This window comes from Felis catus, chromosome B4 (genome assembly GCF_018350175.1).
Source record: "Felis catus isolate Fca126 chromosome B4, F.catus_Fca126_mat1.0, whole genome shotgun sequence".
NCBI classification, from domain to species: domain Eukaryota; kingdom Metazoa; phylum Chordata; class Mammalia; order Carnivora; family Felidae; genus Felis; species Felis catus.
In genome coordinates this window covers 52,765,670-52,779,538 of record NC_058374.1, presented here as the reverse complement: position 1 = coordinate 52,779,538, position 13,869 = coordinate 52,765,670, and the positions used below count along the sequence as shown (strand labels likewise).

Below are 13,869 nucleotides of genomic sequence, written 5' to 3'. Positions count from 1 at the left end.
AGCATACGACTTCAGCTCAGGTCATGATCTTGCAGTTCGTGAGTTTGAACCCCGCATCAGGCTCTGTGCTAACAGCTAGGACCCTAGAGCCTGCTTCGGATTCTGTCTCCCTCTCTCTCTGCCCCTCCCCCACTCATGTTGTCTCTCTCTCAAAAATAATAAACATTTTTTTAAAAAGGTATTTTTTAAAAATTAAAAAAAAAAAGGTACACTCACAATCTGGTGTTTAAGTGGTTAGCTTAACTTTTGAAATAGAAGAATCTACCCACTTTGATATATGAAAAGGTCAATGAAGACCCAAACTCTACCCAATTTCAGCCTCCAAATATAATTAAAGTCCATGTGACATGGAAATATAAAAAGCTTAAAGGGGGGATGGGGGGAGAGAGAAGTTTCTAAGCTATTATATGATGGTTTTGTTTTCCCAGGGTGAAGATTAGAGTGGGATGAGAAAAAGAACAGGAATTAATATAGTATTCAGATCTTGCTAACATACTACTCCAATAAAACCGTCAACTTTTAGGGGCGCCTGGGTGGCGCAGTCGGTTAAGCGTCCGACTTCAGCCAGGTCACGATCTCGCGGTCCGGGAGTTCGAGCCCCGCGTCAGGCTCTGGGCTGATGGCTCAGAGCCTGGAGCCTGTTTCCGATTCTGTGTCTCCCTCTCTCTCTGCCCCTCCCCCGTTCATGCTCTGTCTCTCTCTGTCCCAAAAATAAATAAACGTTGAAAAAAAAAATTAAAAAAAAAAAAACAAAAAAAAAAAAAACGTCAACTTTTAGTAAGTAGAAGCATAAAGTCCTCTAGAGTTACCAATTTTTTCCTCATTTGCTTCTGTTCCATTAAGACAGTTTAACACTTGGGGTAGAAAGAAGAGATAAGAAATCTAAACAAAAATTATGTTATGAAAATCAGCTGTTTTCCAGGTGTATGAGGTACCTAGAACAAAGTCATGAAGACAGAAAGTAGAACTGGGGTGCTGAGGAAAGGGAGGAATGGGGAATTATTGTTGAATGGGTACAGATGTCAGTTTGATATATTAAACAATTCTGGAGATAGACAGTGATGATGGTTGTACAACAATATAAACGTACTTAACGTCAATGAACTCTACACTTAAAAACGCTTATTTTTTTAAAGTTCCCTTCAAAGAGGCCATTAAAAAAAAAAAAAAAAAAAAGATGTCCCAACCAACATCCACTCTATTTTAAGCACAAAACCAGATCAAGATTTCCTGTTACATAGTTGTACATAGTTTTCAAAGTTTCATTCATTCATCGGTATACAGACTGAAAGCTTGATCTATGGGCCAATGACTGATATGTAAAAATAATCTGAGTGTATTTTCTCTATTCTCTAATATTTGTAGTTTAGCAATTAATGTCCTTCAAAGATCAGGCCTCCTTTCTGTGGTCAAAACAGCATTAAGCTTAAAATTAGCCAGAGCATCCTATTTTTAATAAAGTAATTTTATGAGTAAGTATTTGCGAAATGACACGGGGGGGGGGGGGTCATTTCAACAAGTTTATACTTATTGTAGAAATACCAAGACTTCATGCCTTGCTCTATGACATAAGGTAAATATAGCTGCCGTGACTACATGATAGATTCAGTCTGCACCTCGATTCCTTCTGTAGATCCTTAAAGAGCTGAAAACATTCTCATAAGGCTATGTACCAACTCCTCAATGTGTAAGATCTAAGACTTAGAAATGTGAGATTTTCCCACACCTACTACACGAAGCTCAGTAACCTTCTACATAGTTCATGATCCTATATATAGTTGCTAAATCAAGTGACTAAAAAAGCATCATGCCATGGCTCAAAAGACTATCTTAGTGATATATACCGAATGATATCAAGCACTGGCTCACAAAAAACAACTCTATAATAACTAGGAAACCAACTTGGTTAACACAGCTCACAATAAAAATCTGATATATGTAAGAAGGGAAAAAAGACTGTTACAAAAGTAACCTAAGCACTGAGCTGGGTTGGGTTAAGCGGTGAAAATACCATATGATGGGCAAATTTCTTTAATACACTATCTGTTGTCTACCTAGACATCACAAAATTCAAATCTAGTAAGACAAATATTTACTTATCAAATTTCAGTAATCAAAAAATTGCTGATACATTACAACATACTGTGACAAAGGCAAAGATTTCTTAAAAGATTTCAATGCACAAATACCACAATGTGAGAGGTGCTTATATGGTTGCATGTTTTTAAAAAAGATCAATGCAATCTAACTATCAATGCAACCTTGGAAACAGCTACCCACTCAAACCATAATGATCCTAAACCATTTTAGTATCAGTAGATCTCAACAGTGATGGCAAGCTGATAGGAAATATGTGGCCTAAAGATTATCTGTACTTAACAATGTGACATTAATTTCTGGAAAGTGCACTAAAGTGTGGTTAACTATTCAAGACAAACCTAGATAAAATTGAAAAAAGTTGCAAGTAACATTATAATACTTTGATCCATTACACTTTGACTCACGTAATTTGCTTAGCTCTTAAATCACTATCCAATAAAAATTATATAGACTGACACAATTAAATTTATTCCTAAAAAGGTATAGGTCAATACTCACTAACCAGAACTTCCTATCTAAGCCAGCTCTGTTAAGACCTGGGAAAAGATGATCAATTCTCATTCACAAATAATGACTGCAAGCCGTCATTTAACAGAACTGTTTATACTAATCCTGTAGAAAGTCTAATATTACCGTTGTATTTTAGAAAACTGAATTTCTTCACACTGTATTTTAGAAAGTCTAATCTCTTCTAAGAGCAAATTAAAATCCAACACATATGTTCATTTGATCCTATCAAGTTATGTGGGAAATAAATGAAAAAAAATTGAAAAAAATAAAGCCTGTGTAAAAACAATCTCAAATTACTTTAAAAAAAAAAAAAAAAAGCCTAGCTAGCAATTACAAATTAATAAAACTAATGAAAACAGGGAGTGAAAAAAAGAAATGACAAAACCAACCCCTCCTCGCTGACCATCTACATGTATGGAACGGATGTGATCTGCCAGATCTGGACTAGAGTTGAAGCAAGCCTGGCACTGGTCCCAACAACAATTATAGGCAATATTTTTGCTTGAAGAAGTAGTGCTTCCTTGTCCATTCATCATTGCTGGAGTTGAACGCCCACTGGAAATTGTGCTGTCTACATCCATTATAGTACTGCTTATGCTACAAAAGAAGAAAAAAGGCTGTGTTATTCCTAGAAATTCACTAACATGAATATGATCTTATACTTAATTAAGATTACTACTTGACATTCTGCTCCATACAAAGCATACTAAACCATATTTTCTATTAGAAAACAACACTGCTTTGAAATCATTTAGTTGGCAATAAAGTGCAAATCAAGGCAAAAAAAAAAAAAAAAAAAGAAATGCTGGTACCTCAAAACCAGATATGGGATAATTTAAGTAACTTTTGGCAGGCATGAACTCAATACTATAACCTACAGAAAGCAAAGCAAACACACACACACACACACACACACACACACACACACACACACACACACACACACACCATACATACAGCTCATCAAATTTCAGCCCTTACATAGTTCTGAGAAGCACAATAAAATAATAGAGTTATAGTGTCCAGCTATAAATAATTCAGAACCAAGAGTATGTTTACAATTCTGCAAATCACTTGTTAATCCATAATCATTTCCTCTATTCACTAATCTAAGAATACAACTGCTGTCATATCCTACTTCTCTCCATCTCAAAAAAGTTGGGAAACTGTGCAATATTTTCCCTTCTAAATAAACAAGCAGAAGAGAGAAAACTGGGTGCAATAAAAAGTTTCTCCAATTTTACCAAAGTCCAAATAAAATGTCTTTTTCTAGACCTCAATTTTTTTTTTTTGCTAATCTCTATCCACAAAAAAAGGACTGAAAAAGCCAATCTTTTTTATTTTTTATTCACTAAAGTATAACATATTAGTGACCCTTTTATTTACTAAGAAAATTACATACTAGTAGAAATAAAAGTAAAAAAAAAAAAAAAAAAAAAAGAAAGAAATGAAAGCCTTCCTTTCAAAAGCAATTCATTTAAGGGGACGGCTGGCTGGCATAGTCAGTAGAGCATCTGACTCTTGATCTCAGGGTTGTAGGTTCAAGCCCCATGCTGGATGTAGAGATCACTTAAAAATAAAATCTTTTTTGGGGCGCCTGGGTGGCTCAGTCGGTTAAGCATCCGATTTCAGCTCAGGTCATGATCTTAAGGTTCAAAAGTTCAAGCCCTGCATTGGGCTCTGTGCTGACACAGCCCAGAGCCTGGAGCCTGCTTCGGATTCTGTGTCTCCCTCTCTCTACCCCTCACTCGCTCACACTCTATCTCTCTCTCTCTCTCTCACAAATAAACAAAATTTTTAATAAAATAAAAATAAAAATAAAATTTTTAAAAAATTAAAAGCAATTCATTAAAACAATTTTTTTCAGTATCTTCCCAACAGAGACTACAGGAAAGTAGCTTCAACCAGAGGGCTCAACAGTAAGAATGTTTGCACATTAAATCCATCAAAAGCTATTTATTTATCTGCTTGCAATCTAAGTACCAATAAATTATGAAAATTATATTAACTTTTAAGGAGTATGCTTCCCGACTCCCAAGTTTTTACTACAGAAAATTTCAAAGACACAGAAAAGTTACATAAATTTGAACTTAATTTACATTTTGGGGACACCTGGCTGGCTCAGTCGGTACAGCCTGGGACTCCTGATCTCAGGGTGTGAGTTCAAGTGTCATGTTGGGTATAGAGATCACTTAAAATAAATTTTTTTTTTAATTTACATTTTGTCCTACTTGCTATATGTAATTTGTTTTTCTCAATCATCTGCAAGTTGCAAACGTGATACTTCAACCACAATCACTTCAGCATACACCATCTAAAAATAAGAACATTTATCTATAATCACAACTTCATTTGCTTATATGTAAGAGTCAAAATAAAGTTTAACTTATTAAAGTAAAAATGATTTGTGTCTGGGGGTAGCTCAATCAGTTGAGCGTCAGACTCCTGATTTCAAGTAGTGATCCCAGGGTTATGGGCTTGAGCCCCGCGTCAGGCTGCAAGCTGAGCATGGAGCCGACTTGAGATCCTCCATCTCCCTCTGCCCTTCTCCTGCTAGGGCTCTCTCTTGAAATAAATAAATACATAAACTTAAAAAAAAAAAAAAGTGTCTAACATCCAATGCACCCATTTAAAAAGAGCTAGCAAAAATGTTTTTTTTTTTTTTAATAGGATGCTTCAGACATGAAAAATGTCTGATTCCCCTTTAAAGAATATTCACATGCTTAAATTCATCTGGCTATCGGGGCGCCTGGGTGGCGCAGTCGGTTAAGCGTCCGACTTCAGCCAGGTCATGATCTCGCGGTCCGTGAGTTCGAGCCCCGCGTCGGGCTCTGGGCTGATGGCTCGGAGCCTGGAGCCTGTTTCCGATTCTGTGTCTCCCTCTCTCTCTGCCCCTCCCCCGTTCATGCTCTGTCTCTCTCTGTCCCAAAAATAAACGTTGAAAAAAAAAATTAAAAAAAAAAAAAATTCATCTGGCTATCTACCAGTCAATGTAAGTTCTAAATTAGAACTTTAAAACTTCATTCTAAACTTTGTAATCTTGGGGCACCTGGATGGTTCAATCCATAGAACATGCAACTCTTTACCTCAGGGTCGTGAGTTTGAGCCCCACGTTGGGTGTAGATATTAAAAAATTTTTCTGTAATCTCTATTAAGTTCTCAAATGCAAATAAGCTTGGTTATCTGAATACTTAGTCATATTTTTTGCAGGAATAAATTGTGACTATGGCGTTTTTTCTATACAGAAATACATTATTTTTATTTGGGCCCTAGGAATTTCAAGTTTCATGAGGCCTTTAACCCATGAAACAATCACCTATTTTCCTAGATTTCATAGATTTTAAAACATTTTAACTGTAATGCTCATACTTTTATAAACCATACTAATTAACACCAAAGGCAAATAAAATATTAATAGTTTTCAGTGGACAACCAACCACACTCAAATTATAAACCATCTTAGGAAAAGAGATTAATCTCAATGATCTATTGCAATGCAATCTCTAAGGTATAGCAAAGTGTAACACACACACACACACACACACACACACACACACACACACACACACACGGTAGTAATGCTCCAATTTCCATATCCAAACCTAGGCCGGGGAGGGAGACAGATATAGACATGGGTGTTCTCTTAAGACAAAACTTTTGTTTTTTGTTTTTTGTTTTTTTAAGGCAAAACTTCTTTTGAAGGATACACAAAACATCATCCATCTTTTTTTGGAGGGGCAGATGGAGGATCAGAAGGAGAGAAACTTTCACTATAAATACCTTTCTGTATCACTTTTAACCACATACCTGTACTGCTTTTATGGAAAAGTCCAAACTTAGTTGAAAATAAAACCAATTTTCTTTAAATTGGACAAAGAAAGGCCAAGAGACTCATAATAAATCCAACTAGCAATATACAGTCTATCTAGATAGTGCTTAATGTACTTTTGTTTATTAATCTTACCATAGAAGGGGAACCTTGTAACTGCAAACATCCATATACACTGAAGATCATGTAATCAGTCTATGTGCAGTATCACTGAAACACAAGCCTTCATGTGGATACAGATCCTCATAAAAAGACAGTATAATGCTGATATTAAGAATATGAACTGTGTCTATCATTGGCAACTGAGCTGCATATGCAGTGGCAGAGGTGGTAAGGGACAGACCTCATGCCCTAGAAGACTCAAGAGACATTCACATATGTGCAGCATACCACAGAGCCTCCCAAAGCCTAGCAGGGCCAAATGGAGTCCTGCTGCGTAGCCCCTCTTAGGCTCCTGCAAATTCTAGGAGATGTCCAAATCCTAAAAGGGATCCCAAAAGGATCCCTTTTGGCCCTAGATCCATGCTGGAATCTATGGTTTTCTCCACTCCTAAGACAAAAAGGCAACAGTCCTGATGTGGGAGAGCAAAAGAGACAAGTTATAGTTAATTTTTTATTTTGACAGGACACTGAGCTAGATATAGATCCCATAGAAAACAGTGTCCTTCCTCCTGTAACACTAAGATAACAAGATGATCTTAACTAGAAGAAGACATTCCACCTGATCCTGTAATATTCCTAGGATCCTACATATTAACATTTTTCATTCACTTAGTTCTCCTTCCCAGTGAACACCTACTAATTCTGTAAAATGTGAACAAAAGCAGCCTAGTATTTGGAAGGAAACTTAAGCCAGAAAAAAGCACTCCTACTATTCAAATAGTTACAATAATCTAATGCAGTGCTTCTCAATTTAATATTCTAACAATCACCTGGGATCTTATTACGTGCAGATACCAATTTAGTGAATTTTGGGGTAGGACCAGAGATAACTGTATTTTTCTTTTGACATACTGTATTTTTAATAAGCACCTACTTGTTGATGCTACTGCTACAACATTTTGAGTAGCAAGACTAAAAGATCTTTTACTATTACCCAAATAAGACAGGTCAGACTGTCTCATGAAGTGTGTGTCTGATACTGCACAATGATATAAACTAAAGCATACACAAAAACAGACACACACACACACACACACACACACACACATATCCTGTGACAACACATAATCCATAAGTTTCAAAAAAAAAAGAAAATCCCACATGATGTTAGAAATTCACACGCAATATTTAGGGAAGGACAGGAAGGATTTTCAACATAACAAAATTTTCTCTCTTTTCCATGGACCCTTTTCCTCTTAAGAAACTACCCGGCACACCAGCCATTTCTACCATCTAGAGTAAACTACATTGCTATTATGAAAATTATTTCCTCTGGGGGCACCTGGGTGGCTCAGTCAGTTAAGCGTCCGACTTCGGCTCAGGTCATGATCTCACGGTTTGTGAGTTTGAGCCCCGCATTGGGCTCTGTGCTGACAGCTCAGAGCCTGGAGCCTGTGTCTCCCTCTCTCTCTCTCTAGGCCCCTCCCCGCCCCTGCTCACACTCTGCTTTCTCTCTCAAAAATAAATAACCATTAAAAAAAAAATTATGTCCTCTGGGAACTCAAGGGCCAACCAACACATGTAAGAATATACCCTTCTTTGAGAACTCAAATTACTGTCAAGCAAAACATTTGTGTGTAGACATAACCATAGCCATCAGGGTTGCCAACTTTGAAAAGCAAAGGGCAGATTACTAATGACAAAACACAGGAAAAGAGGAAGCAATACATGGATGTTACATTATCAAGATGGAGGACAAGCCCACGGTCTAAATGCAACAGAATAAGAAAAGCTCACCGATATAGTTTCAGATTCCACATTGCAAACACTGTAAAAAAAACTATCACCTGTCAAGTTTGGGTGTATAATCAAACAGCCACACAATTAATCTAAAAAGGTTATTAAAAAACTCCTTCCTTTTCCAACTACATATCTGTATGAGGCCAGTCTTCACATAGTTCAACCAAATCAATTCACAACAGACTGAATGCAGAAGTAGATATGAAAAACTAGCTGTAAAGTCAGATATTAAAGATGTTAAATATAAAACAACATCACTCTTCTATTTTTTTAACAGTAAAAGTTATTTTACATTAAGAAAATACTATGTAGGGGTGCCTGGCTGGCTCAGTTGGTAAAGCATGCAACTACTGGTCTCAGGGTCTTAAGTTCAAGCCCCACATTACGCATGAAGCCTATGCTGAAGGAAGGAAGGAAGGAAGGAAGGAAGGAAGGAAGGAAGGAAGGAAGGAAGGAAGGAAGGAAGGAAGGAAAGAAATATATAATTGGTTTATTTTTAATGTTTCTAAAATTCTTGGTTTTAATTTCTAATCCTATAAGTTTATTGATAAATATAACCCACATAAACAAAAGATCTTTAATTTTTTTTAATAACTTTAACAGGTTTATTGAGATATAATTCATATCCCTAAATACTTAAGAAAGCAAAGGGGTTTTTTAAAGTAAAATGTTCAAGAACCACTGTTCTGGTGCAAAGTTTAAATGACTCTCTAAAATGTACTGGAAAGAGTAGGTTTCTGAGCTGGAATATTTTTATTTTATTTGGAGTTTAATTCCTGAATTCGAAATTGAATCTGAGGTCCAATGGGTAGAGAAGCCTTATCAGGAGCCTTCTTTTCAGTTACCTGTGAGGAAATTCATTTGTACTATGGATTCTCCTTGGTATCTTTGGTTCCTTTTCTTTCTCCCGCTCTTAATTACAAGGCTACTGAAATGTCTAACTTTATCTTTTTTTAATTTTTTTTAATGTTTATTTATTCTTGAGAGAGAGAGAGAGAGAGAGAGAGAGAGAGAGAGAGCAAGCATGAGTGGGGGAGGGGCAGAGAGAGAGAGGGAGACACAGAATCCGAAACAGGCTCCAGGCTCTGAGCTGTCAGCACAGAGCCCAACACAGGGCTTGAACTCACAGACAGCGAGATCATGACTTGAGCCGAAGTTGGACGCTCAACCGAATGAGCCACCCAGGTGCCCCCCTAAAATGTCTAACTTTAAAGGAAAGTTAGGAACAGAGACCCGAAAGGATGTGGGTGTATAATTTGAATTTAGGTATAATTTACTCTCTTCACTCAAAAAAAAAATTAAAACATCAGAATTTCCTATAAATATGTCATTCATTAGCAAAGTTGCAGGTCTGTACTATAGACTTCATTTAGGCCTCCACATGTCCATTTATAAAAAATTAGATCTGTAAATCATACCCTTATGCCTTACCCAATTAAACACCTTCCAAGAAGACCAGTTACTTATTATGTGCTCTCCTCTCCTGGGGAGCTAATAACAAATTAAAGGGCTGACATAAGACAATTATTAAGAATTTTATAGCTTAAGTTTGAGGATCTAGTCACTTTTGCATTTGTGATATAAAGACAATTAAGATCATTAGGTAATGGTGTTTTTCCAACAAAATTTCCATACTAGTAATCCCCTTTCATAGCTCTTGATCAGCAGAACTAAAGTGTAGTACATGGAGACTGAAAGACAAGCTGCCCATATCTGCAAGTCAAATTTTCAAGACTAAGCAGCCAAAATAGAACAAGGAAATTCTGTTTGAATACTGACATATATTTGTAACATTCACAAACCCTACTTCGGATTTAAATTTACTTAAAAAGTTATACTGTTCTGAGTGACTTTATAAATTAATGTAAAATTTTTGAGAATACAAAACTAAATACTAATAAAATACCATTTTAACATGTCTCAGGCACTGGAGTTCCACACAAAAACTCATTTGGGGAAAAAATTTCATCCACTATTCAATCTGTAAATTGTTTAGACTGTTTATGTTCTCAACAACAGTCCTTAAAATTATGAAACTACTAACTATGAAATGAATGGCATTTTACATTAAAAAGTGAGAAAACGGGCGGCTAGCTGGCTCAGTCAGTAGAGCATGCAACTCATAATCTCAGGGTCCTGATGGTGTAGAGCCTATTTTAAAAAAAATTAAAAACAAACAAAAAGTTAAAAAAAAAAACCATAGAGCTGTATTACATACAGAGTAAGAGACATCAAGGATAAAAGGTACCATAAACTTAAAGAATGTAGTAGCAAGGGGCGCCTGGCTGGCTCAGTTGGAGCCTGTGACTCTTGATCTGGGGATTGTGAGTTCAAGCCCCACACTGGGTGTAGAGATTACTCAAAAATAAAATCTTAAGGGGCGCCTGGGTGGCTCAGTCAGTTGAGTGTCCGACTTCAGCTCAGGTCATGATCTCACAGTCTGTGAGTTCGAGCCCCGCGTTGGGCCCTGTGCTAACAGCTCAGAGCCTGGAACCTGCTTCAGATTGTGTGTTTGCCTCTCTCTCTGACCCTCCCCCGTTCATGCTCTGTCTCTCTCTGTCTCAAAAATAATAAAATAAAACACTAAAAAAAATTTTTTTTTAATCTTAAAAAAAAAGAATTTAATAGGAAAAAAGGATGATCAAGGCATCTAACCAATTCTTTCAGGATCTGGAAGTTCTTGATTGAGGTTCCACAAAAGAACCTCACTAATCTCTAAAGAAACAAGGCGGTTTTATTTTTGTTCTCTGATGAAAACTATGTTTAGGAAGTCTTAGGTTCATAGCTTCCATCTGAATTATTATAAAACAAATATTCGGGGAGCCTGGGTGGCTCAGTCAGTTAAGTGTCTGACTTCAGCTCAGGTCACGATCTCATGGCTTGTGAGTTCGAGCCCCACGTTGGGCTCTGGGCTGATAGCTCAGAGCCTGGAGCCTGTTTTGGATTCTGTGTCTCCCTCTCTCTGTCCCTCCCCTGTTCACACTCTGTCTCTGTCTCTCTCAAAAATAAATAAACATTAAAAAAAATTTTTTTTAAACAAAAAAACCAAATATTCTATAATTCTCATTTTTAAAGAATGGAACATGGTCCTCCATAGGGACTGAAGAAAGTGGCATGAGATAAAAGGAAACAAAAATTCTACAGGTTTATAAGTTACATTTAACAAGGTAAAATCGAGCATTATAAACTTAGCTTAACTTTGTAATTGGTAATAAGCTTTGTGTAGAAATAAGTATACTATATAAAGTTTCAAAGTATTTACCAAATTATAGGTAAACATTATACCCACACATCAGGGATTCCTAATGTAATCATAGTGCAGGGTAGGTTGTTATTTGGCTAACAGGTAGGTGACTTTCCTTTCATCTATGAAATTGCCACTTACTAGTAGAATGATTATGTCTCTTCTATACTTATAATCAAATTTATTAAAGGCTAAAATTCAAGAGTGCCAAGCACTTAAGACAAGCCTTCTTCAAAAGTACGAAGCTGTATACCTAATATTATATGGATATTATATTAATAATATACAACTTTAAGAGTGAAATTCTACCATTCCTCACCTCCATTTGTTGGAATAGACTATAATTTTGTGCCCTGCTCCTTATTCTAGGCACTGACAATGAGATTAAAAGCCAAAACTAAACCAGTTAAAAGAGACAGGCGCTTCAAGGGGCGTCTGGCTAGCTCAGTCAGAGGAGCGTGCCACTGTTAGTCTTGGGGTCGTGAGTTCAAGTCCCACATTGGGTGTAGAGATTACTTAAATAAATAAAAACTTGAAAAAAAAAAAGACAGAAACAGGCAGTTCAAGAAAATTATGGGAGCTCCTGGGTGTCTCAGTCGGTTAAGCATCTCTTGGTTTTGGATCAGGTCATGATCTCAATGGTTCACAAGATCCAGTACATCGGGCTCTACCCTGGCAGCACAGAGCCTGCTTGGTATTCTTTCTCTCCCTCTCTGCCCCTCCCCCAAACACTCTCTCTCAAAATAAATAAACATTTTAAAAAAAAGAAAATTATGAATTGCCTGCCTGTTACATTTTATAACTTTCTGTTAAGGAAAAAAAGGGATCATGTAACTTACTATATCAAAATTTGTATCACAAAAACAAGATAGCCTATCTAAATCTGACTTCCTATATTTTATCATAACTGCCAATACTTACTGAGTCTATTTCCCAAAGACAGCCACACCATATACACTTTCCACATCCTCTTCTTTCAAAATGGCATGGGGATGGGACTCAATATTACCTACCCTTGAATCTGAACAAGACCAAGACTACTGCAAAAGTGACACTGCAAGACTTCCAAGGTAAGGTCATATACTACAGCTACCAGCTGACTCTCTCAGGACACATAGCTTGGAAGCCCAGACCTACCATGTAAAGAAATCTGGTTCCCCTGAAGCCACCATGCTGAAGAGATCTTACGAAAAAAGTACACAGACCTAGAGAGAGATACCAGGGAGTCCCAGATGTTTCAGTCTTCTCAGCCCAGGCACCACACGTGTGACTGATAATGTCAGTGGGTGAGTTTTTTGGTGACTACAGTCCCCAGCCTTTACGCTGTTCTAGGTTGACACCAAGTGGAACAGGAATGATCTAACCCTACCCAGCCCTGCTCAGATCTTAGATTCATAAGCAACATGACTGTTTTAAGACATTACATGTTGGGAGTTGGTTATCATGCAGCCATAGTAACTAGAAGAATGCTTGATATGTAGTAACTCATTTAATGTTTACAACAACCATATCAGGTAGGTACTATTAGTATCCTCATCTTAATAAAACAGACTGAGACACAGAATTACATGACTTGCCCAAAGTCAGACAAATACAAAACACTAATGCCAAAATTGATTGCCAGACTTACACATAGGAAAAATCTGAGTAAATCACAGATTTGAGAAATACTGAAATACAACCCATATCATACATCAAAATAACTGACAGTTTCACTTGGTGTGCACACACAAGAAGTTGTTTCTTTGCTTTTGCACACCTATATAGCACACACAAAGGATATTTAAGACTTAGATATAACTTGACTCATTTAGGCAGATAGATAGCTTTGATAACAAGATAAACTATTAAATTTGATTCCTACAAGTCAATTAGTTTCATAAAAAAAGTAATTCAAGGTCACAGAAAGCAACCCAATCCTCAGGTAGAATTTGTCCCAAATTTAGAACTTAGACCATTAGAACAGGAGCCTAACAAAGTCAACATAAAATCCAACTCCAAATATTAATTTGTTTAGAGATAAAGGGGAAGTCACTTTCATTTTTCTTTATCAAGAACAAATAATAGGGGGGGTCTGGGTGGCTCAGTCAGTTAAGCGTTCAACTTCAGCTTAGGTCATGATCTCACGGTTTGTGGGTTTGAGCCCCACGTCTGGCTCTGTGCTAACAGCTCAGAGCCTGGAGCCTGCTTCAGATTTATTCTGTGTCTCCCTCTCTCTCTGCCCCTCTCCCACTCACACTCCGTCTTTCTCAAACACTAAAAAAAATTTTTAAAAAAGATCAAA

General features: G+C 36.9%; 1 protein-coding gene across 3 annotated transcripts in view; it reads right to left on the bottom strand.

The window, feature by feature from the left end:
• The window catches only part of AEBP2 (AE binding protein 2), a 95,158-nt gene that overhangs the window by 69,297 nt on the left and 11,992 nt on the right, over positions 1-13,869 (bottom strand). For all 3 annotated transcript variants that reach the window (XM_023256825.2, XM_023256826.2, XM_023256824.2), the window contains exon 2: positions 3,000-3,207. In XM_023256825.2, coding sequence (XP_023112593.2) covers positions 3,000-3,207 — 208 coding nt within the window. The remainder of the gene's footprint in view (positions 1-2,999; positions 3,208-13,869) is intronic.